Genomic DNA, 25,638 nt, shown 5'->3' on the forward strand with positions numbered 1-25,638 from the left:
TTGATGTATGTGATGCTGTGGTTGTCCTTAATGTCCCCCGGAGTGGTAGGGCTATGGATGCAGCCCCTGATGTCATGTGGAATGTTGAGGAGGGGTGTAGGGAGGTGCTATCCCGGAGTTCTCCATGGGCTGCAAAGGGAGGCGAGCCTGTGTTTGTTGAAGTTGTAGGTCCACAAGAGTCTGCAGCATCTGTGCTTGCTGCCAGAGAAGCCCAAGTATGTCCTAGTGCATCTCCCTCTGCTTTTCCTACGCCTTTCTCCTGTCCACTCTTTCCTTCGCCACACAGTCTACAATATTCATCCTACAGGCCCTCTGTTCACCATCGGATGCAGCACTGGCTTGCAGGATCTCACTGAACATGTCATCCTGAGTTCTCTTCTTTCTCCTGTGTGGATTCTCCGATGCTTAGTAAGGGCTGAGCTCTGACTGAACCTTTTCCCGCAATCAGAGCAGGGTCTCTCTCCCATGTGCAGTCTCTGATGCGTAATAAGGGTTGAGCTATCCGTGAAGCTTTTCCCACAGTCAGGGCATTTATAAGGATTCTCTCCCCTGTGGATCCTCCTGTGGGCAGCAAGGTTGGTGCTCCAACAGAAGCTTTTCCCACAGTCTTTGCAATTGTAGAGTTTCTCTCCCGTGTGGATTCTCTGATGCTTGAGAAGGTCAGCACTCACAATGAAGCTTTCCCCACAGTCGCATTTATAGGGTCTTTCTCCTGTGTGGATGCTCCTGTGTGCAGATAGGGCTGAGCGCTGGCTGAAACTCCTCCCGCAGTCGGGGCATTTATAGGGTTTCTCTCCCGTGTGGATCCTCTGGGGGGTCATAAGGGATGAGCTGTTCCTGAAGCTTTTCCCACAGCCTTTGCATCTGTAAGGTTTCTCTCCTGTGTGGATCCTCCGATGAACAGTCAGAGCTGAGCTGACACAGAAGCTTTGCCTGCACTCAGGGCATTTATAGGGCCTCTCTTGCAAGTGTAGTCTCTGATGTTTAAGAAGGGTGGAGCTCTGCCGGAAGCTTTGCTCACATTTAGGGCATTTATAGGGTCTCTCTCCGGTGTGGATCCTCCGATGTGCCATGAGGTTTGAGCTCACTCTGAAGCTCTTCCCGCAGTTGGGGCATGTATAGGGTCTCTCTCCCGTGTGCACTCTTCTATGTTTACTAAGATCCAAGCTCATGCAGAAGCTTTTCCCACAGTCTTTACATCGATAGGGTTCCCCTTCCGTGTGGCTTCTCCTCTGTACAGCGAGGGCTGAGCTCCAGGCAAATCTTTCCCCGCAATAGTCGCATTTGTAAGGTGTCTCTCCCGTGTGTATTCTCTTGTGTTCAGTAAGGCTGGAGCTCCGCATGAAGCTTTTCCTGCAGTCCTCGCATGTAAAGGGTTTCTCTCCCGTGTGGCATCTCCGATGTGTGATAAGCTGTGCCCGCCAATTGAAGCCTTTCCCACAGTCGGCACACTTATGTGGCTTCTCTCCTGTGTGGATTCGCCGATGAATGGCAAGGCGTGAGCTCCAGTGGAAGCTTTTTCCCACAGTCGGGGCATTTATAAGACTGACTCTCACTGGCTTTTTCCTTTTCACGATTCTGGGAAAGTTCCCCTTTGGCGCTTCCTGATAACATCCCATGCAGTTCCATTCACTCGGGACATTCCTGCTGAGGTCTGTCATCTTTACTCTCCCTTCTGAACCTATCAGCTCCCTTCTGAATCCAGACGTGAGTCATTCCCTGTGCTGCAAAGGTGAATGGCAAATACGGGTAAACCAAACCAAACCAAACCAGGTGATAAGCTCAATACCCAGCCAGCGAAGGAGAAGGTGCAGAGGGACCAATTCTGCCTTCTCAGCCCATCTGAACATGGAGGAGAGGTCATTACTGGCTGGTCCCAGTCAGGATGGATGAGAGGCCATGAGTGACATCTGCCATGAGGATATGACACCTGCTGGCTATTTTTCTGACTGAGCTGAGAAGAGGCAGGGGTCGGAGAGCTTACAGGGGCATTGGAAGTTTTGGGGTTTGGTCTGACTTATTCCTCACCTGGGTGGGAGTCGCTCAGTGTCTCCTTTTCTGAAGAATCTTGAGGGTCTGGGGCACTGGGTTCTTCCCCGTGGTCCATGTGGTAAATGAGGTCTAGTGAGGTGTTCGGGGGAGCGGGGGTCCTGCTCATAGGATGGAAAGGGGTGATTATCAGAGCTTGTTATAGCTCCATTGACCATTTCCCAGAGAGAACATCCCACCTGGTCCCATCCAGCCTCTTTCTTTGCAGGAGGGACATTTCATCCTCAAAGATGGGAAAATGTTCATGAAGACCCCATGGGAAAGCCTAGTGACTGGAGGGAAACGTGCTGTGTGTCTCCTGGAATAAAAGTAGGGATCCCCAAACATGGGGAATTGATTACTTGGTCAGAGAGCAGATAATAAGCCACTTGTCACAACACTGCAGAAGGCCAGAGAACCTCAGGGGAGGGAACCAGCCCAAGGCAGGGGACACAAGGAGTCTGTGACTATTGAAGCCCTGTGGATATTCAGATACTCAGATGTGTAGGACAGATAGGAAGTATGGCAAGAGACCACCCTAGCTTCACCAGGAGATCTTCAATTTTCCGAAACCCAAAAAAGAGTCCTACAAAAAGTGGAAACTAGGTCAAATTACAAAGCATGAATATAAACAAATAACACAAGCATGTAAGGACAAAATTAGGAAGGCAAGATTAAACTAACTAGAGACAAAGGTTGACAGGAAAACATTCTACAAATACATAAGAAGCAAGAGGAAGATGAAGGACAGGATAGGCCCATTACTCAATGAGGGGAGCAAAACAATAACTATAAATGGGGAAATGGCAGAAATGCTAAATTACTTTTTTGTATTAGTTTTCATCAAAAAGGTTAGTAGCGATTGGATGCCTAACATAATGGATGCCAGTGGAAATGAAGTAGGATCAGAGGCTAAAACAGGGAAAGAACAAGTTAAAAATTACTTAGACAAGTTAGATGTCTTCAAGTCACCAGGGCCTGATTAAATACATCCTAGAATACTCAAGCAGCTGACTGAGGAGATATCTGAGCCATTAGCGATTATCTTTGAAAAGTCATGGAAGACAGGAGAGATTCCAGAGGACTGGAAAAGGGCAATTATAGTGCCAATCTATAAAAGGGGAAATTAGGACAACCCGAGGAATTACAGACCAGTCAGCTTAACTTCAGTACCGGGAAAGATAATGGAGCAAATAATTAAGCAATCAATTTGCAAACACCTAGAATATAATGTGATAAGTAACAGTCAGCATGGGTTTATCAAGAACCAACCTGATAGCTTTCTTTGACAGGGTAACAAGCCTTGTGGATGGGGGGAAGCAGTTGATGTGGTATATCTTGACAGTAATACAGCTTTTGATATTGTCTTGCATGACCTTTTCCTAAACAAACTAGGGAAATACAACGTAGATGGAGCTACTATAAGGTGACTGCATAACTGATTGGAAAACCATCACCAGAGAGTAGTTATCAGTGGTTCACTGTAAAGCTGGAAGGGCATATCAAGTAGGGTCCCATAGGGATCATATCTGGGTACAGTTCTCTTCAATATCTTCATCAATGATTTAGATAATGGCATAGAGAGTACACTTATAAAGTTTGCGGATGATACTAAGCTGGAAGGGGTTGCAAGTTCTTTGGAGGATAGGATTAAAATTCAAAATGATCTGGACAAACTGGAGAAATGGTCTGAAGTAAATAGGATGAAATTCAATAAGGACAAATGCAAAGTACTCCACTTAAGAAGGAACAATCACTTGCACACATTCAAAATGGGAAATGACTGCCTAGGAAGGAGTACTGCGGAAGGGGATCTGGGGGTCATAGTGGACTACAAGCTAAATATGAATCAATGGTGTAACACTATTGCAAAAAAAGCAAACATCATTCTGGTATGTATTAGCATGGTGTTGAAAACAAAACATGAGAACTACTTCTTCCGCTCTACTCCACGCTGATTGGGCCTCAACTGGAATATTGTGTCCAGCCACGGGAAATACCAAGTTTTGACATTTCTTTCTGATTTGGAACAAATTTAAAAATCACAGAATTTTCCATAAAATTCCAGTTTCACACAGCTTTAACTACAGTGACTGATACTTAAAAAAAAAATCATGGGATAAAATCATGTTTCCTTTGCTATGTTCCCTGCATTTTGTAAATCTAATAATTCTTCAGTTGTCCATAGAGTCTTTTAGAAAATATTAGAATACTTGTGTACTTCTAATATTTAATAAAAAAGAAGAAAACCAAAGTCTCTTTCAGGTCTTTTTTCATTCAGCACAAGTGGGGGAAATTGGTCACAAACCCAATTGTTTTTTTAGGTAACCTTTAAAAATTGTGGGTACATAGAATCATAGAACTGGAAGGGACCTTGAGAGGTCATCTAGTCCAGTCCCCTGCACTCATGGCAGGACTAAGTATTATCTAGACCATCCCTGACAGGTATTTGTCTAACTTGCTCTTAAAAATTCTCCAATTATGGAGATTCCATAACCTCCCTAGGCAATTTATTCCAGTGCTTAACCACCCTGACAGTCAGGAAGTTTTTCCTAATGTCCAACTTAATGTCCATCTCATTGCCTTGTCTGAATTATAGTTCAGCAACTGTCAGGCAGGATTTGGTCACAACTATGTGCCTGATAAAGCTCTAATTACATCCCACTAGTTGGTGACACTAATAAATAAAATGCTGATGAGAAAGGGAATTTATGCACATTATGGTCTGAAATTTACATTTTGGGGGATAAAATCTGACTGGCCTATTCTCTCCAGTGAGACATTGCTATTTTTCAGGCAGTTATGAAAGCATGGGTGTGTCCAACAGAAATATTATTTAGAGAAACACAGACTTTTCCGAAGCATGAGAGTCTGAAATGTGATAGGCTTTTTCTCCCCCGTCAAACATGATTTTTGAAGCTATTATGAAGTGAAGTGAGTGATAAAGATTTAAAAAAAAAAATACAGACTATCTGGCAGCAGAAATATTCCTTTAACAGCTGAACAGGATCCTCCTACTCTGATGTGCCCTTGATAAGGAATGACCACTGAAGGCCCCCATCCTCCCGAGGGATCTGTGCAGATCATTTCAGTGGGGATGGGTGGGTAACATTTTTACAAGGTAGGAAGAAAGTAACACAGTCCAAGTCCTTTTACTCCTGATGTGTATGATAGAGCAAACATTTCTCTGCTGGCACTTCACAACTAGGGAGGTTTATCTATCAAAGCAAAATTTGAGAGGACCCCACAGCTTCTCTTAGAGAGGTTGGCAATGGGGTTATATTTGTAAATGAAGAATAAGAACATAAGAACGGCCATACTAGGTCAGACCAAAGGTCCATCTAGCCCAGTATCCTGTGTTCCAATCATGGCCAATGCCAGGTGCCCCAGAGGGAATGAACAGAACAGATAAGTTAAGTGATCCATTCCGTCACCCATTCCCAGCTTCTGGCAAACAGAGGCTAGGGACACCATCCCTGCCCATCCTGGCTAATAGCCATTGATGAGATCAATCCTCCATTACCTTATCTAGTTCTGTTTTGAACCCTGTTATAGTCTTGTCCTTTACAACATCCTCTGGCAAAGAGTTCCACAGGTTGACTGTGCATTGTGTGAAGAAATACTTCCTTTTTTTTTGTTTTAAACCTGCTGCCTATTAATTTTATTTGGTAACCCCTACTTGTGTTATGAGGAGTAAATAACACTTCCTTATTTACTTTCTCCACACCAATCATGATTTTATATACCTCAATCATATCCTCCGTTAGTCGTCTCTTTTCCAAGCTGAAAAATCCCAGTCTCATTAGTCTCTCCTTGTATGGAAGCTGTTCCATATCCCTAAACATTTTTTGTTGCCCTTTTCTGAACCTTTTCCAATTCCAATACATCATTTTTGAGATGGGGCGACCACATCTGCACGCAGTATTCAAGATGTGGGCATACCATGGATTTATATAAAGGCAATATGATATTTTCTGTCTTATTATCTATCCTTTTCTTAATGATTCCCAACATTCTGTTTGCTTTTTTGACTTCAGATACATATTGAGTGGATGTTTTCAGAGAACTATCCACAATAACTCCAAGATCTTTCTCTTGAGTGGTAACGGCTAATTTAGACCCCATCATTTTGTATGTATAGTTGGGATTATGTTTTCCAATGTGCATTACTTTGCATTTATCAACATTGAACTTCATCTTCCATTTTGTTGCCCAGTCACCCAGTTTTGTGAGATCCCCTTCCTAATGATTCCCAACATACTGGTTGCTTTTTTGACAGCCGCTGCACATTTAACCCCCCTCCCACCCATCACTACCGCACACACACTCTTCCCTCTCCTGTGTCACCCCTTCACCTCTCCCCTGTTGTTCACCCAACAGCAGAGATGGTTAAACTGACCACATTTCACACTGTCTCTCTACTTCTCTGTCATATTGTTCACTCTTAAGCTTCCTGACAACTCTACCCTTCCTCAGACAAAAATGGGACACCCCCTTTGGGGGGGGATCTGTTGATAGTGCCCCTTAAGTCCCTCATCTTCCTCCCCAATTTCCCCATCTGAAGGCACCATCCCGCAGCTTTGCCCCTGGGATAGATCCTGATCAGTGCTCAGGGCAGACTGAGACCAGCAACAGCAGTCATGCTGTTAAGGCAGCTCCCAGGGGCCCTTTGTGCAGAGTCACTTTCCTGCCCGGCCCCAGCCTTTCCCCCGGGTCTCTCCCCTCACCTGCAGGCTCCGGCTCTGGAGCTGTTGTCGGCAGAGCCCGGGGCTGCCCCAGGGGCTGGTTCCAGCCCCCGCAGAAAGTCCCCCCGGGCTGGGCACAGGGGGGGGTTAATGCAGGTCTCTCCCCAGCACAGACAGAGATGGGAGGGGAGCAGCAGCGGCTCAGCCCCGGCTCCCAAGGGAGGCAGCAGCAGCAGCAGCTAAGAGCCCTGCTGATGAGCAGCTCCCAGGCAAGGGGATGCTGCCCAGTCTCTGATCCCTCTCTTCTTTCCTCTCCTCCCCCCTTCCTCCCACACCAGTCCCTTCCTGTGCGTCCCTCCATATCAACTCGGGCTGCAACCGCCCCCTGGGGCTTTCCCGGGTTGGACCCGAACTCCCCAGACCCTGGGGTTAGAACCCAGGCGTCCGGTCTCCCCAGCCCTGCTGCTCCCCTTCCAGTCTCCCCAGCCTGGCTCTCTCCTCCCCCACCCCCAATGGATCTGCAGACCCGGCTGCCTGGGATCTGGGTGTTTTCTCTCCCATCCAGGCTGAATTTTGTCTCAATGCTCCCAGTGTCACAAAGACCCTGGCGGGGGCTCCCAGGACATGAGCCAATCCCGGGCGAGGAGACGCCTCTCCATTTCCCACCACAACCTCGCCTCCACCCCCTCCCTCCCCACCCCCAACCCAAGCAGAGACTAGAGCCCTTTGTATGTGCGGAGCGGCCATGGCCGGTAACGGGAGCCCAGTGCCGAGCCTGGAAGATACGCTCTCCTCCTGCCCCGTGTGCCTGGAATATTTCATAGATGCCAGCTGCGGGCACAACATCTGCCCGCGGGCCTGCAACTCAGACCCCCTGGAGGAGCCGGAGTGGAGCCCTTCCTGTCCTAGATGCCAGAAGCCCGTCCTGCATGTTTCATGTGCCACATACTGGGTAATAATAACGTGAGCTGGACTCCAGGCTTGTAAAACCGAGCTAGCGCTTTGGCAGAGAAGTATTGACAGAAGTGCTGCAACTGTAGCTGGCATGCTAGCCATGTGCACACAGACTGACTGCTGCCATAGGCTTCCTTCCTGTGGAGCCCTGGCTCCTCCTCCAAAGTTCCCTGCAGAATGCTCTGTGGAGCATGGTGGGGATGACGCTATTGCCCACTGAAGCATTCGAGAATCAAGAGATTGGTTTAAGAATCATGAGATTTAAAAAAAAAAACAACAACACCACATGTGGAAATCTCTTTATTTTAGGGTGACCATATTTCCCAAAGGGAAAATGGGAGATGGCATGGTGCTGACTCCAGCTACCCGCCTGAGCCCTGCCTCCCCCCACCCCCCGTCCCCGCTCGAGGCTGGCTTCGCTGCTCGCCTGCCCCCTGCCTGAGCTCTGCCTCCCCATCACATGTTCCGCCGCATCCCACTTTTTTGACAAAAGTGAGCATTTGTCCCATTTGCTCTTTCCATCTGATCAAGCAGGCAAGAGCAAACGGGACAAATGCCCATTTTTGCCAAAAAGGTTGGGACGGGCGGGACATGGCTTAAAAAAGGGGACTGTCCTGGCCAAAACAGAATGTATGGTCACCCTTTTTTATTTTCTTTCTGGCTTTTGAGCCTTGAGGGTTCACCATGTTGATGCTTTTTAATTGCAACCATAAAGATGAGAAACTTAATTTTTGTAGAAAGTGAAAGTTGAGAGTCTGGTGTACTCACACGACTCCAGGTTCTGGGGCCTTAGGGGAAAAATCACAATATATCATGAGACTTGAATAAATCAGAAGAGCTGGCCATACGGGAATCATCAGGCAGCTCAGTGCATGGGGTGGGGGAGAGGAGCAAGAAGAAGTGGGACATGAGGTAGACCCAGGGAAGTGCTGACACTGTCCTGCCAAGGGGATCAGGAACCCATCTCCGTGGTTTGCCCCAGGGACCCTGAGTTCCCCCCATGGGGCCCAGAAGGGGGAATGACCCAAGGCACTAAGGTGAGACGGATGGGCGCAGGCCACAAACTAGAAAGAACAGCCCTTGCTGCAGGGTGAGTGTGACTGAACCAGGAAGAGACTGAGCCTGGGGTTGGGAGATGCAGGCGGGGAGCTATAGCCCAATGACTACTGCAGAGCATGGTGCTAAGTCTCAGCCCCTCCCCCCACCTCTGAAAGTAAGCAGATATTCACAGTGGATCATCTTTATGTGGGGGTGTTTGCTTGGAGCCAGGATGTGAGTACAGGTGGTGGTGGTGGTGGGGAATTGAACATGTGGGGGTTTTAAGAGCTGGGATTTTGGTTGCGGGGGGGTATTTGGCTTCGGGGTGATGGGGATGTGGGATAGATTGATGGTGTGCACCCAGGGTCTCTGGAGAATATTTGGGGTGTGTGGCAATATTTGGAGCTGGTCTTGGGGGCATGTCAGGGAGTTGGGAAGGATGGAACTGGGGTGGGGGGATGTTGAGGAGGGGAGGGTTGGCGGGTTTTGGAGCTGTGCTTTTGTGCTGTATCATTACTACTTCCAGTTCTCTCTGTTTCTGTATGGACAATCCAGCCCCCTGATTGCCATCCCCTCTCCCATCAGCTGTAGCTTTAAAGCAGTGATAGTCAATGGTTTAGGAGCCAAATTAGTGATCACTATTAACCAAAAGAGCCACAGTTGTGTGAATTCATTGTTTCATTTACTAGAGTACTGTACAGTCATATTTAAACAGCATGACAGGAGAAATATTATATATATATCCCTACTTAATTTACGATTTTACGGAAATTGTGGATCCCACAATATTAGACTTCCACTACAATTTTAATGCTGAATTCAGGTGTATGTATGTTACCTTTTAACAGTCAGCCTCACTGACAGTCCTGGGCGGCCGGGGCTCCGGCTCTCATCCCCACGCATGGCAGGGCTCCAGCTGTCAGCCCCAGGCAGCCAAGACTCCCGCTATCCGCTATGGGTGGCCAGGGCTTCTGCTGTCAGCCGGCTTTTCCAAGTTACTGCAATTAATAAAGGTCCATTATTACTTTTCTGCGATTTTCCATGTCTTGTCTGCAACACAGCCGCAATTATATGACAATCATCCTGCGATTCAAGGATAGTCTTATATATATATATAATTCTCAAAGCAAATAAGTTAATAACTTAGTGCAAGTTAATAATATCATTGGTTAATAACAGTATAAAAGCATCCTGATTGGTTAATAACTTAGATTGGTTAATAATGAAATCACACAGTGTTTTACTATCATGTGCTGCAAAGAGCCGCAGGAGACACATTGAAGAGCCGCTTGCGGTTCTCGAGCCTCAGTCTGAGTATCAGTGCTTTAAAGCAAGAAAGCTAAGGGCCAAATACTTACCTAGGGTCTGTGTGAGTGTGTGCCAGGGATACTGTGGGGCAGAGAGGTCCCTGAAATCTGGCAACTGTGACACTGTCTGTAAAATCAAACCCTCTTACACCTGGCTCCCACCCCCGCTTCTTCCAGGATATGTCACAAGAGCGGCTGGCCTGTCTGATAAAAGAGAGAGAAGAAACCAAAGCTGATGAGGAGATGCAAAGTGAGAAGCTGCTGGTAGGTGCCCAGAAACCCTTCCCCAAGGCTTGCCTGGTATCAGAGTACCCTGAGTGACATGGCAACACACAGCTTGTCCTGCCAGCCCAGTCAGGGAACCATCCCCATTGCAGCCCAGGGAGCAGGGCAGGATTGGGCAGGTGTTGGGTAATGTGATGCCCTCGGAGTGGCTGACATGCAGGAAAGCGTCTGTCTGCGTCTTGGCCCAGAAAGACCCCAGCCCAAGCTGTTCAGATGTGACAGGCTCAGTGCCTCCACAGGAAGAAAATACTGGATCCTGAAGGGCTCATTCATCTGTCAGAGAAAAGCATAACAAGAACCATGGCTGGAAGCTGAAGCCAGACAAATTCAAATTAGAAATAAGACACTTTTATAAAAATGTGAGCGTGATTAACCAGTAGGACAAACTACCAAGGGAAGTGGTGGATTCTCCATCTTTTGATTCCTTCCAATCCAGAGTGGATGCCTTCTGGAAGACCTGCTTTAGTCAGATACCGGTTGTTGGGTTCAATACAGGAGTCACTGGTTTGAAATTGGACAATGTGTGATATACCGGAGATCAGCTAGATCTGTGGTTTTCAACCTATTTACCATTGTGGGCTGCACTTGCTGCTCTCTATGTGTTATGTGGGCCGCATCCACAATATATATATATATATATATATATATATATATATATATATATATATATATATATATATATATATACACTACCTATATGTCCCTGAGGCCAGGGCTGGATTAATCTTTTGTGGGCCCTGGTGCCCGGACTGTGGCCCTGCCCCCAATTCCACCTGTGCTCTGCCCTGAGGCCCTGCCCACTGCTCACACGGGGCGGAGGAGGCAGAGAGGAGGGAGCAGGCGGTGAGGATGGGAGGTGGTGGAGAGGAGCGAGTGATGGGCTGGGCCTCGCGGGGGAAGAGGCCGAGCAGGGGCGGGGCCTCAGAATGAAGTGTGGGCAGAGCATGGGTTGGGGCTACAGTCCGGGTGCCGGGGCCCCTTCTGAATATGGGCACAGCTCCATTGTAAACCCGGCGTGACTGGCCGCAGCTGTGTGCTGATTGGGCCTTAAGCAGCCCACGGGCTGCGGGTTGAGAACCACTGGTCTAGATCTTAGAATCATAGAATATCAGGGTTGGAAGGGACCTCAGGAGGTCATCTAGTCCAACCCCCTGCTCAAAGCAGGACCTAATCCCAACTAAATCATCCCAGCCAGGGCTTTGTCAAGCCTGACCTTAAAAACCTCTAAGGAAAGAGATTCCACCACCTCCCTAGGTAACCCATACCAGTGCTTCACCACCCTCCTAGTGAAATTTTTTTTCCTAATGTCCAACCTAAACCACCCCCACTGCAACTTGAGACCATTACTCCTTGTTCTGTCATCTGGTACCACTGAGAACAGCCTAGATCCATCCTCTTTGGAACCTGCTTTCAGGTAGTTGAAAGCAGCTATCAAATCCCCCCTCATTCTTCTCTTCTGTAGACTAAACAATCCCAGTTCCCTCAGCCTCTCCTCATAAGTCATGTGCTCCAGCCCCCTAATCATTTTTGTTGCTCTCCACTGCACTCTTTCAATTTTTCTACATCCTTCTTGTAGTGTGGGGCCCAAAACTGGACACAGTACTCCAGGTGAGGCCTCACCAATGTCGAATAGAGGGGAATGATCATGTCCCTCCATCTGCTGGCAATGCCCCTATTTATACAGCCCAAAATGCTGTTAGCTTTTTTGGCAACAAGGGCACACTGTTGACTCAGATCCAGCTTCTCATCCACTGTAACACCTAGGTCCTTTTCTGCAGAACTGCTGCCTAGCCACTTGGTCCCTAGTTTGTAACAGTGCCTGGGATTCTTCCGTCCTAAGTGCAGGACTCTGCACTTGTCCTTGTTGAACCTCATCAGGTTTCTTTTGGCCCAATCCTCTAATTTGTCTAGGTCCCTCTGTATCCTATCCCTACCCTCCAGCGTATTTACCACTCCTCCCAGTTTAATGTCATCTGCAAACTTGCTGAGAGTGCAGTCCACGCCATCCTCTAGATCATTAATGAAGATATTGAACAAAACTGGCCCCAGGACCAACCCTTGGGGCACTCCACTTGAAACCGGCTGCCAACTAGACATGGAGCCGTTGATCACTACCCGTTGAGCCCGACAATCTAGCCAGCTTTCTATCCACCTTATAGTCCATTCATCCAGCCCATACTTCTTTAACTTGCTGGCAAAAATACTGTGGGAGACCATATCAAAAGCTTTGCTAAAGTCAAGGAATAACACATCCACTGCTTTCCCCTCATCCACAGAGCCAGTTACCTCATCATAGAAGGCAATTAGGTTAGTCAGGCACGACTTCCCCTTGGTGAATCCATGCTGACTGTTCCTGATCACTTAAATCTCCTCTAAGTGTTTCAGAATTGATTCCTTGAGGACCTGCTCCATGCTTTTTCCAGGGACTGAGGTGAGGCTGACTGGCCTATAGTTCCCTGGATCCTCCTTCTTCCCTTTTTTAAAGATGAGCACTACATTAGCCTTTTTCCAGTCATCCGGGACCTCCCCCGATCGCCATGAGTTTTCAAAGATAATGGCCAATGGCTCTGCAGTCACATCCGCCAACTCCTTTAGCACCCTCGGATGCAGCGCATCCAGCCCCATGGACTTGTGCTCATCCAGTTTTTCTAAATAGTCTCGAACCACTTCTTTTTCCACAGAGGGCTGGTCCCCTTCTCCCCATACTGTGCTGCCCAGTGCAGCAGTCTGGGAGCTGACCTTGTTTGTGAAGACAGAGGCAAAAAAATCATTGAGTACATTAGCTTTTTCCACATCCTCGGTCACTAGGTTGCCTCCCTCGTTCAGGAAGGGGCCCACACTTTCCTTGATTTTCTTCTTGTTGCTAACATACCTGAAGAAACCCTTCTTGTTACTCTTAACATCTCCTGCTAGCTGCAACTCCAAGTGTGATTTGGCCTTCCTGATTTCACTCCTGCATGCCTGAGCAATATTTTTATACTCTTTTCTGGTCATTTGTCCAATCTTCCACTTCTTGTAAGCTTCTTTTTTGCATTTAAGATCAGCAAGGATTTCACTGTTTAGCCAAGCTGGTTGCCTGCCATTCTTTAAAAAACACCAAGCTCTCCTGGACTCCTTTCCCCCTCATGTTAATCTCCCATGGGATCCTGCCCATCAGTTCCCTGAGGGAGTCAAAGTCTGCTTTTCTGAAGTCCAGGGTCCTTATTCCGCTGCTCTCCTTTCTTCCTTGTGTCAGGATCCTGAAATCGACCATCTGATGGTCACTGCCTCCCAGGTTCCCATCCACTTTTGCTTCCCCTAATAATTCTTCCCGGTTTGTGAGCAGCAGGTCTAGAAGAGCTCTGCCCCTAGTTGGTTCCTCCAGCACTTGCACCAGGAAATTGTCCCCTACACTTTCCAAAAACTTCCTGGATTGTCTGTGCACCACTGTATTGCTCTCCCAGCAGATATCGGGGTGATTAAAGTCTCCCATGAGAACCAGGGCCTGCGATCTAGTAATTTGTGCTAGTTGCCGGAAGAAAGCCTCGTCCACCTCATCCCCCTGGTCTGGTGGTCTATAGCAGACTCCTACCACGACATCACCCTTGTTGCTCACACTTCTAAACTTAATCCAGAGACTCTCAGGTTTTTCTGCAGTTTCATACCGGAGCTCTGAGCAGTCATACTGCTCTCTTACATACAATGCAACTCCCCCACCTTTTCTGCCCTGCCTATCCTTCCTGAACAGTTTATATCCATCCATGACAGTACTCCAGTCATGTGAGTTATCCCACCAAGTCTCTGTTATTCCAGTGACATCATAGTTCCTTGACTGTGCCAGGACTTCCAGTTTTCCTTGCTTGTTTCCCAGGCTTCTTGCATTTGTGTATAGGCACTTAAGATAACTCGCTGATTGTCCCGCTTTCTCAGTCTGAGACAGGAGTCCTCCCCTCTTGCACTCTCCTGCTTGTGCTTCCTCCTGGTATCCCATTTCCCCACTTACCTCAGGGCTTTGGTCTCCTTCCCCCGGTTAACCTAGTTTAAAGCCCTCCTCACTAGGTTAGCCAGCCTGCTTGCGAAGATGTTCTTCCCTCTCTTCGTTAGGTGGAGCCCGTCTCTGCCTAGCACTCCTCCTTCTTGCAACACCATCCCATGGTCGAAGAATCCAAAGCCTTCTCTTCGACACCACCTGCGTAGCCATTCGTTGAATTCCACAATTCGACGGTCTCTACCCAGGCCTTTTCCCTGCACAGGGAGGATGGACAAGAACACCACTTGCACCTCAAACTCCTTTATCCTTCTTCCCAGAGCCACGTAGTCTGCAGTGATCCACTCAAGGTCATTCTTGGCAGTATCGTTGGTGCCCACGTGGAGAAACAGGAAGGGGTAGCGATCTGAGGGCTTGATGAGTCTCGGCAGTCTCTCCGTCACATTGTGACTCCTAGCTCCTGGCAAGCAGCACACCTTTCGGTTTTCTCAGTCGGAGCAGCAGATAGATGACTCAGTCCCCCTGAGGAGGGAGTCCCCGACCACCACCACCCTCCTCCTTCTCTTGGGAGCGGTGGTCGTGGAACCCCCATCCCTAGGACAGTGCATCTCATGCCTTCCAATCGGTGGAGTCTCCTTCTGCTCCCTTCCCTCAGATGTATCATCTACTCCACTCTCCACATTAGTACCTGTGGAGAGAACATGAAACCGTTAGATGATCTAATGGTCCCTCCTGACCTTAAAATCTTGAAGGTAGAGCACCGAAAGGAGATAAAATGTGGGCTGACTGGATAGAGATTTTGGCTCAGTGCAAGTTGATGAGGTTGTGGAGAGAAAAGTCCATCCCATTGTCATTAGCGACATGCGGCTCTCCCCTGCCCTGAGCCCTCCATCCTTCCTGTTCTAAGTGAACTTCCCATCATGCACCACAAGGGATCCTGGCTCTGGCCAATATCTCCCCCATCTTGCTGGGAGACAAATGTATGATATTCCCCTGGTTACCATGCCGCCCTTTCCCTGTAATTGCAGAAACAGACGGAAGCCGAGAAACAGAGGATCCTCTGCGAATGGAAGGATCTATGTGGGTTTCTGGAGAAGCAGGAGCAGCTGCTGCTGTCCCAGCTGGAAAAGCTGGACAGAGCCATTGTCAAGAGAAGGGACAAGAGCATCTCTGAGTTGTCCCAGGAGATTTCTCTGCTCAGTGAACTGTTCAATCAGAGGGGAGGAGAGAATAGGCAGAAGCCACTGAGCCAATCTATACAGGTGAGATTGTGCTATTGCAATGACAATGCACAGCAATTCTATGGCAGCATCTCAGCCTTAGATCCCAAAACAGGTGGGGTTGGGATCATATCCCCATTTTACACGGGGGGAAACAGATGCCGAGAGAGGCAGGGACTTGCCCAAGGTCACACAGTGAGTCTTTGTCAGAGCCAGGAATGGAATCCAGGGCTCCTGGGCACTGTAACCCCAAGACTGTCTGTCCCACCCTGTAAACGTGTATATGTCCTTATTCTTTGAGAGTGAAATTCCTCCCAGTGCAGAGGGCCGGTGTCAGCCCAGATCAGCCTCTGGGTTGAGTGGGGAAGAGGGGCTTGTGTGGGCTCTTAGCACCAAGCGAAGTTCACGCTGAATGTCACAAATGTTTTCTTCTTGTGAAGTGCCTGGGTTGCCAGTGAGGACCTCTCAGCAGGGGTTCCCCGGGGGCTGCTGAGAGTAAATATCCCACCTGGAGGGGATGGCCACTGCTCTCTGAGTGTCTGAAATTCCCCAAATATCTGAAACTCCAATAGCGACTTGCCTGCAGGAGCAGAGACCTCCCCCAGCCTGGGACACATCCTCTGACTGCCTCTTTTTTTTCTCTCTCTTTCTCTAGGGTGTGGGCAGCTCTGAGAGCAGGTGAGTTCTGGGCTCCATCTCCCTCATGGTCAGTTAGGCTTGGAAACCACACTGAATACACAGCTGCCCCCGGTCCGTGGAGTGTGACACATTCCTTGGTGCGCGTGGTCATGTCTCCCCCCAGTGGCTGCCAGTGGCATACCTAGGAGTGGAAATATGGGTGGGCCCTGACTTGCGGGTGGATGGGCAGTGATAGACGGTGCTAGCTCGCTTCTCCCCCGACGCCACGCCCTCTTCCTAGCCCTTGTGCTCCCAGACACAGGGCTTCACATGCCAAGCTGGACATGTGCATGGGGCGGCTCAGAAAACGGCAAGGCAGAGCTGCCGGAGCGTAGCTTTCTGAAGGGCGAGCGCATAGCTCCAGCCTGGATTTCAGGTGCCCAAAGTGACAATCTGGGCTGCTGTGGCAGCACTACACCCCTGCTCAGATTTGGGTGGGCCTGGATGCTAAGTGGGTGGGCCTCGGCCCACCCATGTCTATGCCTCTGGCGGCTGCCTCTGTAAGGAGAGAAGCCAGCTACTATCTGACTGCCAATGGGGTTCCTCCTTTAGCTTAAGTATTAGGGGCTTTGTGTGAAAGGACCAAGTTCAAAGAAAACTCCCAAACTGGCCACCGTTCCTTGCCTCGGTGTCTCCCACGTCCCATTTTGCTCTGGGCACAGGGCTCAAGGCAGGTGACACCATCTCAGTCTACAAAGCTTATAACCCCAGAGTTCGGGGGCTGCCGGGCTCGGGTTGTGGACCAGGCCCCTTTGCCACCCCTCTGCCTTCCTCCAGCAGGGAGGACAGGACGCTGCAGAAGCCAGAGTCTGGGTTTGTGAAGCTGGAGAAGAGACTTGAGGATTTCTCTCAGAGAAGTGCCATCCTGCTGGAGCTGCTGCAGGGATTCAAAGGTAAATGGGAGTCTCGTGGTGGCATCTCCTCTGGTTAGAGTAATAGTCGCCCTGGAGAGGAGTCGGCGGCTCTCGTGACATCACTGACCCCGGGCGCCATCTTGTGTTCCCCAGCTTGGGTGAACTGGCCTTTGCCATGGCAATAGCCCTCTGGGGCTTGCCCTGTCTGCAGCGGCTGCATTGCTGGCCTTGGGCTGCCTTGCTAGTTCATAATTAAAAGTGCAGTTACATTAACGTCCAATTGGAACATCTCCATGAATGCCGGGGTCTGGATTCTTACCTCTCTTGTGCTCTCCTTCCCCTAGAGACTATGCGACTGGAGCTGGACAGTGACATAGGTATGTGCCTTTCTCTGACGGACCGTGGGGGCTGACATCAGAGATTTAACCCCGGGGACATTATTGGAGGCCTGAAGGGAGGCTGTTTCTATGCGCACGGCTGGTGGGGTTGAGCAGGCCCCTTGCACCTCTATCTCAAGCCTTCCTGCTTTAATAACCTACACCTGGGACCCCCCGTTAATGTCAACGTTTCACACATCAAACCAGACAAGCAAAACATTCTCAAATGTTAGCAAATCGGGAACATTCCTCCCTGGGTGCAAACTCTGAGGGGGAGGCATTTTCTGACATTCCCGCCCCATAGGCCCCAGAACCCTTGTGAGAAAGATTGTCTCCCCCACACTCTCTCCCATGGGAGAGGAGATTCAGAGACAATGCAGAGAATAATCCATCCCCATTGCTTCCGAGGGAGAGGCTGGGTGGTAGATGCCTCTCTGTGTTATTAAACATGGGTACACACTCACATAAATCGAGACTTCATGTCTCCCTCCCTTCCCAGGAGTAGCTCTCTGCCTGGCAAGAGCTCTGTCTTCAGCACTGTTAGAAAGGGGGAAGAGGTTGCACAGCTGTGCTCTGCCAGAGTTATAAAATTACCTGGTTTGTGGAGATCCCTGGATCTTCTGCTGGAGCAACACACATCTTCCAGGAAACATCTGACTTCCCCCAAAAGATTTCCAGGAACATTTGCCCATCTGTTTGGTTTATACAAGTGTGCCCACGCAGCCAGCACATCTGGAAACAACTCTGTAAAACCCTAGACTCACATGTTTTCTTTCCCTGGAACAGGTTTTCTAATTCCAAAACCTGACATGATTGCCCAGGTGGAATGGGGCAAAGAACCCTGGGTACCAGATCTCCAGTGCTCCAAGGAAAGAGAGATCCTGAGAAACATCTGCACAGGTGAGGAATGAGTCACACAGATTGGCAAAACCATCTGTCATTGCTGTAAACAGCTGGGATTCCCACAAAGGCCTGGAATGCTCATCCAGTTCTGCCTCACCTCACCTAGATGAAGAGGGCCCTAACAAATTCACAGCCATGAAAAACACGTCACGGACCATGAAATCTGGTCTTTTGTGTGCTTTTACCCTATACTACACAGATTTCATGGGGGGAGACCAGTGTTTCTCAAATTGGGTGTCCTGATCCAAAAGGGAGTTTCAGGAGGGTCACAAGGTTATTTTAGGGGGTCACGGTATTGCCACCCTTACTTCTGTGCTGACTTCAGAGTTGGGCAGGATACCATACTATGCTACCCTTACTTCTGCGCTGCTGCTGGCAGTGGCTCTGCCTTCAGAGCTGGGCTCCCAGCCAGCAGCCTCCCATTCTCCAGCTGCTCAGCTCTGAAGGCAGCACCGCTGCCAGCAGCAGCACAGAAGTAGGAGTAGTAGTACTGCAACCCCTCCCCTACAATAACTTTGCAAACACCTCCGCCCACACACACACATGCAACTCCTTTTTGGGTAGGGTGACCAGATAGCAAGTGTGAAAAATCAGGATGGGTGGGGGGTAATAGGTGCCTATGTAAGAAAAAGCTCCAAAAATCGAGACTATCCCTATAAAATCAGGACATCTGGTCATCCTATTTTTGGGTCAGGACCCCTACAATTACAATACCGTGAAATTTCAGATTTAAATAGCTGAAATAATGAAATTTACCATTTTTAAAACCCTCTGACAGTGAAATTGACCAAAATGGACAGTGAATTTGGTAGGGCCCTACAGATGAAGATTGATGACATAGCTTCCTGGTAGATATCATTCATGGCTTCCCACCCATCATGACTGAAACTTGGCCCACTGAGTGTTCTTATGGAATGTGGAAGCATAACTGGTCCCCTCCTCGCTCTGTCTTCTAGGAAAAGTAGGGATGGGATGGAATTCAGCTCCTGGTTTTTCAATTTCCCCAGCAGATATTTGGGTTTGTTCCCTCGTTTCCTGTTCCCCTTTCTGAGGTTCCCTGTCCTCCAGCACAGGGACTGACTCCAGTCTGGATTCTCTCTGTCCCAACAGGTGATGGGACGGTGAGTGGGAATGATGAGGAGAATCCACAGCAGGAAGGTCCCAAGCGAGTGGAACCTCATGGGACGGTATCAGGAATATCCAAAGCGAATGTTTCCCAGAGTCCTGATCTGGAAGAAGCCCATGAGAGTTGGCGCAGGTCAGAAAGGCAGCAGGAAAACTGCCAAGGGAAGATGCAGGGTAAATCCACTCCCCGAGGGGAAGGCTCGGAGGATCTCAATGAAACAGTGATCCAGCTGAGAATCGGCACTAAAAAGAAACAACATGAATGTGTTGAGTGCGGGAAAAAGTTCAATCACAAATCAAACCTTACTAGACATCTGAAACTGCACACAGGAGAGAAACCATTTATGTGCAGTGACTGTGGGAAAACCTTCACTCGGAGGTCACACCTCATTTCGCACCAGACAACGCACTCGGGTCAGAAACCTTATCCCTGCTGTGAGTGCGGGGACAGATTCACGCGGTGCTCAAACCTTATTTCACATCAGAGAATCCACTTGGGAGAGAGACCCTATAAATGCCCCGACTGTGGGAAAAGCTTCAGTTCAAAATCAAACCGCACTGTTCATCAGAGAATCCACACTGGAGTAAAACCTTATAACTGTGCTGATTGTGGGGAAAGTTTCATTCAGAGCTCACACCTGGTTGTTCATCAGAGAACACACACGGGAGAGAGACCCTACACATGCCCTGATTGTGGGAAAAGCTACAAAGCGAAGGTTGCTCTAATTTCCCATCAAAAAGTCCACAGAAGATGGGAGCTCTCAGTATGGGGCAATGGGTCTGTGCCCACCTGCAACAAATTATAATTTGCTTCATTTGAGGGTGGATCTGGGTGGGACAGTAGGTGGCTACATGGTTTGGGTTCCAGTGGATGGTGATGGAGGCCAGAATAGGAGGGAGCACTAGGTACTACTGGGGAGATGGGTCATATCAGGGTCTGGGAGGAGCAGGTGATGGAATCAATGGGGAGACATTTCTGTGGGTTCCACACACACTTTCCAATTTAGAGAAGAGGTAAACTAAAACTCCCTTGCAGTTTGTCTCGGAGACATGTCGGCAGCTCCTTAGGCCTCTTGGGCAGGGGCAGAGGCACATTATTCAGGGAAGCAGCGACGGGCCTGGTGGGTCTGTAGTTAACAGGTGGTAAGAGATGCTGATCAGAAGTTGCAGAATTTTAGCATCATGTTCAGTGTATTGTACATCTCTCCAGACACAGGCAGTTGCTGGAGATTGGGGGGATTTGAGGTGGAGATTCCCTGGAGAGGTGGGGCTCTTTGGATTGTGCAGTTCCGGTGAGGGCAGTATTGTGTAATAGTGAGAGCAGGGGGAATTGCGACTCAGGACTCCTAGGTTCAGATCCCAGCTCTGAGAAGGGTGTGAGGTCTAGATTAGAGTGGAGGGTGGAAGGGGGAGGCTGGAATGCTAGGTTCCATAACCAACTCAGTTCCTCCCCTCCTCTTTGTGCATCTGTTCCTCCCATTCCCGCCATGGGGATAATAGTAGTCTCCCATCTCCCAGGGAACCATGCAACCGCACTAATTACTGGGTGTTAAGAAGGATGCAGGTACCAGAACAGGGAAAGGTCCTTAATTGGCTGAGGGAAGAGAGGCCCGACAGTCAATTTGATGGCATTTCTCTGTTTATATGAATGTAATGCGATAACTTTTGAACACTGCATCCAGTTGGGCCGAACCCTACCGAGTCTCCAAATGTCTGTAGATCAAAGAACTGGTTGATCATGGCAAATCCCAAAGGAATGTGGCCTTCTTGGAAATTGAGAGCCACTCGGATTGATCTCTAGCTAGGTGCTGAAGGTGGTCTATTCAGTTTATATCCACCGCTGGCCATCTTATTTGTGCCACCAAAGATTTTGGTGCCCATGTGATCCTTGTCTGTGTAGTGGCATTCTTTCATACACACACTTTGGAACTCATTGGTCTTCCTTTCTAATAATATGTGTTGGAGGTGGTTGCTGGGTTTGGCTTCAAATAGCCTCATTTCTGATCTTGTCCTGCCACTGGATCGGAAGCAGTTGATGCAGATGACGAGAATGTGATGTTCTTCAGTCTTCCTCAGCGCCCACTTCCATACAATAGAATTAATAGAGCCATGCTTTTTTAGAGCCACAGTTTCGTAGCAAGCTTGATGTCACAACCTCCCCACAAAGGCTGCTGAAAGGCCCGAAACACGGCAACCACCACTACTGTATAAGTGCCATCTTTTGAGCATCCTGCAGCCCTGTCCATGACACTGGCCAAATATTTGACAGTTGCCACTTGCTCAGTCTCCTGTCTGGACAGGTTAATACTGAGCTGGTTGCAATCTGGAGCTGGAGGCCACTGGGGATTAATAACCATACCAATGTGCAGTTGAGACCGAGCCAGCAAGACAATGTCATTGATGTATTTGAGATCTCAAAGAGGAGTGGTATTCAGCTCAATTCCACCCACTTCTGCCTCCTCGAGCTTATTTGTCAACCGATCAGTTGTTGACACTGAACAATGATGGTGTCAGAACTCAGCCTTGTTGAACTTGCATAGATATAGGACACCGTGCTCTGTATCTGCTATTGACTCCAACTCAGCTTTCCCTTCCATGACGGAGCTCTTCTGTCAAGGATACCCAGGGATGCCGAGTCACCTCATCAGATCCTACAGCCTCGCTCAGTGCACTGAATCAAAATGCTGGCGGAAATCTGCACATGGCTGTGCATGGCTTATTAAGTTCAGCCGTCTTCTCACAAAGCTGTCTCGCAGTAAAGATCTGGTCAATCACGGAACAATGAGGTCTCAAGTCACACTGTGAATATCGCGACCTTCGCAAAAGTGCTTCGTTAATTCAAGACATTAACACAGAAGTGAAGATTTTCCTCAGGACTGACAACAGCATGATGCATCTGTAATTGCTGCATTCCCACCTCCCAGGGAATCATGCAACATCACTACTGTGTGTTAAGAAGGATGCAGATACCTGAGCAGGGAAAGGTCCTTATCTGGCTGAGGAAAGAGAGGACCAACAATCAATTTGATGGTATTTCTCCGTTTATCTGGACGTAACGCGATAACTTTTGAACACTGCATCCAATTGGGCCAAACCCTACTGAGTCTCCAATTGTCTGTAGATCAAAGAACTGGTTGATCATGGCAAATCCCAAAGGAATGTGGCCTTCTTGGAAATTGAGAGCCACTCAGATTGATCTCTGGCTAGATGCTTAAGGTGGTCTAGCTGTATATTCAGTTTATATCCATCTCTGGCCATCTTATTTGTGCCACCAAAGTTTGAGCCAGAACAACACCCTTCTTCCAGTCATGGGGGATAGTATTAGTGCACTGGAAGGTCTGGAAGAGCCAGTGCAGCCACAGGACAACAATACTCTCACCTGCCTTCCGCAACTCAGGAGTGATGTTACAATCTCATTGATGGCAACCATTGATTCCTTCCAGCTAGCAACACCCCGCATCTCAGCCCCATAGTCCTAGCAGAGATTAAAATGTTGAGGGGAAAATGGGAATCCCTGGAGCCCTTGGCATGGGGGTGGGAGGAATGGGGGAACCTGAAATAGAGGCGATGGGAGGGAGGCACACATGGAACTTGCAGGGGGAATAGAATGATGCAAGGATCCCCTCGTGCAGAGGTCCCCAAACTGTGGGGTGGGCCCCGCCCGGGGGGCATGGAGGAATGTTCGGGGGGGTGCAGTGGGCCAGTCCAGCTCCCATGGAGGATGGAGAGGGAGCATCACCCAGCCCCATCCCGCCCCTGGCTGCGGCCCTGGCTCCCAGCCCTGCACCTGACCTCGGCCCCAGTCTCGCTGCTGCTCCACGTCCGGCTGGGGTCCCGGCTGCGGTTCTCTCCCAGCCACAGACTCATCCGCAGCTGCGGCCCCAGCCTCAGCCCCCTTGCCCCGTCCACATTCCCCTCCTTCCCCCCCCGAGAGCTGCGGCCCCGCTCCTGGCCCTGGCTGTGGGGGGGACATGGACAGGGGGAAGAGAGGGGTCTGACCCTCAAAAGCTTGGGGACCACTGCCCTACTGTGTGCAGTTAGCTCAGCCGACAAGCAATGAAGTGTGCAACTCTCTGGTTACAACTGTATTTTTTTATTATCTGACACTGTCCAGTTCTTTCCCTGCTCTCTGTCTGGGTGAGAGGTTACTGTGCGGACAGGAAGGACTGTAGCTGGATTCCCTTGTCACAGTTTTCAGAGAGGGGCTCCAGCTCATGTTGTCACATACTAGGATGATTCCTTAACTGCCCTGGGAGGGATTTTTCTCCATATTTCTGGATGGGGGCTGGGCGAGGTCTTGTTCTTCTGGAAGTGCAGATTTTGTGGAGTCTATTATGGCTACGTCCACACTACCCGCCTGAATCGGTGGGTAGAAATCGATCTCTCGGGGATTGAATTATCGCGTCTCGTAGGGGATGCAACATTCGATCCCCGAATCGACGCTTGTACTCCACCAGGGGAGGTAGGAGTAAGCGCCGTCGACGGGGGAGCCGCGGAGGTCGATTTGCCACCGTCCTCACAGCGGGGTAAGTCGGCTCCGATACGTTGAATTCAGCTACGCTATTTGCGTAGCTGAATTTGCGTATCTTAAATCGACCCCCCCTCCCCGTAGTGAGTACGTAGCCTCTGTCTCATGGAAGTCTTTCCCTCTATTGGTTTCTCTTTTTCAAAGTAAATTCATAATAAAATATTTGTTGCACATCCTCATCTCCGCAGGCATATTCATGTGCCCTGGTTCCCAAAGCGCTAGGGCAGAATGCTAGTGTGTTAGTGGTGCATTGGGACATCACTCAAGGAGATGGCGCTGCTGGGGTGGCATGTACCTTCACTTTGTATTGCCTGATTTTTAGAGGTTTCAGTTTAGCCACTCTCCACATTCTGGAAGTTCACCAGGCACCAAACTGAGCAATCTTAACTCTGCACTAATTAAGTTTTGGGGCAATTAATTATAAAAAATATTTTTTCAGCACCCCCACATACCAGAGTCCACCTCTCCCCCTCCCCAGGCTCTAGCACCTTAGCAATGATTATCCTGGCCACAGAATTCCCTGGCTGCATGTTAGTCATTACACCGCCCCTGCATCGTCTCTTTGTCTCCCGTCCCTTTGCCTGTCCAGTCTGGTTGTCCATCCCCAACTGGCCTCCCCTTGGAGAAAAGAGCATCATTGTGAGTGCTGCAAGTGAAGGAGCTGGGGTGAGGATGCAGGAACGGTGCCAGGAGCAGCATGGAGTTGGTGGGGCCATTTCTTGATGGGGATGGCAGATGTGGGGGACAGTCATGGATGTGCGGGTTTGGAGAAGACAGAGACGAAGCCCCCAGTACCCTCCATTGCACAACTGTGGCCCCACACCCCACTCTTCCCTGCACTGTACCAACCCCTTCCACATTTCCACTCACTCCTCTGACTCCCAACAGCACAAACATCCCAACCAATACTCTGAAACTTCCTGCAATGTCTGCTGAGAAGGGGATTTTTTTTATACTACCATCAGAGAACAATCCCAATATACTGGCTAGCTCCCCACTGGTAGATAAAACAAGTGCCCTCAGAGGATTTAAGTCTAATTTTTCTACCAACAGGATCATAGTTAATAACCACCTCAGGCGGTAACAGTTGCCTAGCCACAGTTTTGTTCATGTGATCCAGTAATTTGGATATGGATGCATAATAGTGTCTAGGAAGAAACTCCATTTCTTAGCTCCATGGGTGACTTCAAAGGGATGGCTTCCGTGATGCTGTTCCAGCAGTGCAGGTATTGTATTTCCATGCACCCCACATAGGCACTGACTCCGTGGGTGCTCCAGGGCTGGAAAAAAATGATGGTGCTCAGCAGCCGCCCTATCAGTGCCTCCCCCTCCCCCCACCACCTCCCACATGCTGCAGCCCTGCTAGTCAGCACCTCCCCCCCCCCAGTGCATCCCGCCCATAGGCACCAACTTTCCCCGATGCCAGTGGGTGTTTGCGCCCCCGCCCCGACTCCATCCTTTCCCCACCCCTGCCCCACTCCCATTCCAACCCCTGCCCCAACTCTGCCCCCTCCCTGCCCCATTGAACCCCTTCCCCAAATCCCCGTCCCCGCCTCTTCCCCAATCACACCACGTTCCCCCTCTTCCCCCCTCCCTCCCAGCCATGCAAAACAGCTGTTTCACGGCGCAAGCGCTGGGAGCTAGGGGGAAAAAGCAGGCATGTGGCGTGCTCAGGGAAGGAGGCAGAGG

At 49.4% G+C, this 25,638-nt stretch overlaps 2 protein-coding genes across 4 annotated transcripts; one reads left to right on the forward strand and one right to left on the reverse strand.

The window, feature by feature from the left end:
* Positions 1-232: 232 nt before the first annotated feature.
* LOC103306929 (zinc finger protein 501-like) lies at positions 233-7,468 on the reverse strand. 3 transcript variants are annotated; one of them, XM_065562488.1, is made up of 3 exons: positions 3,301-7,468; positions 2,029-2,150; positions 233-1,724 (listed from the first exon to the last, which is right to left on the reverse strand). In XM_065562488.1, exon 3 carries the CDS (start codon positions 1,659-1,661, stop codon positions 297-299), a length of 1,365 nt encoding a protein of 454 aa, XP_065418560.1. In that variant the 5' UTR covers positions 1,662-1,724; positions 2,029-2,150; positions 3,301-7,468; the 3' UTR covers positions 233-296. The 3 variants fall into 3 exon arrangements, with proteins under 3 accessions (XP_065418560.1, XP_065418561.1, XP_065418562.1); XM_065562489.1 differs by having other exon boundaries at positions 6,756-7,065; XM_065562490.1 differs by lacking the exon at positions 2,029-2,150.
* Positions 7,374-25,272, forward strand: LOC101935715 (zinc finger protein 383-like). Its single transcript, XM_065562391.1, has 8 exons — positions 7,374-7,665; positions 10,190-10,276; positions 15,293-15,526; positions 16,140-16,162; positions 16,943-17,055; positions 17,361-17,393; positions 18,180-18,293; positions 19,407-25,272. The coding sequence occupies exons 1-8, from the start codon at positions 7,444-7,446 to the stop codon at positions 20,225-20,227; spliced, it is 1,647 nt and encodes a 548-aa protein (XP_065418463.1). The 5' UTR covers positions 7,374-7,443; the 3' UTR covers positions 20,228-25,272.
* The last annotated feature ends 366 nt before the right edge of the window (positions 25,273-25,638 follow it).

This window comes from Chrysemys picta, chromosome 12 (genome assembly GCF_011386835.1).
Source record: "Chrysemys picta bellii isolate R12L10 chromosome 12, ASM1138683v2, whole genome shotgun sequence".
In the NCBI taxonomy this organism is placed as follows: Eukaryota; Metazoa; Chordata; order Testudines; family Emydidae; genus Chrysemys; species Chrysemys picta.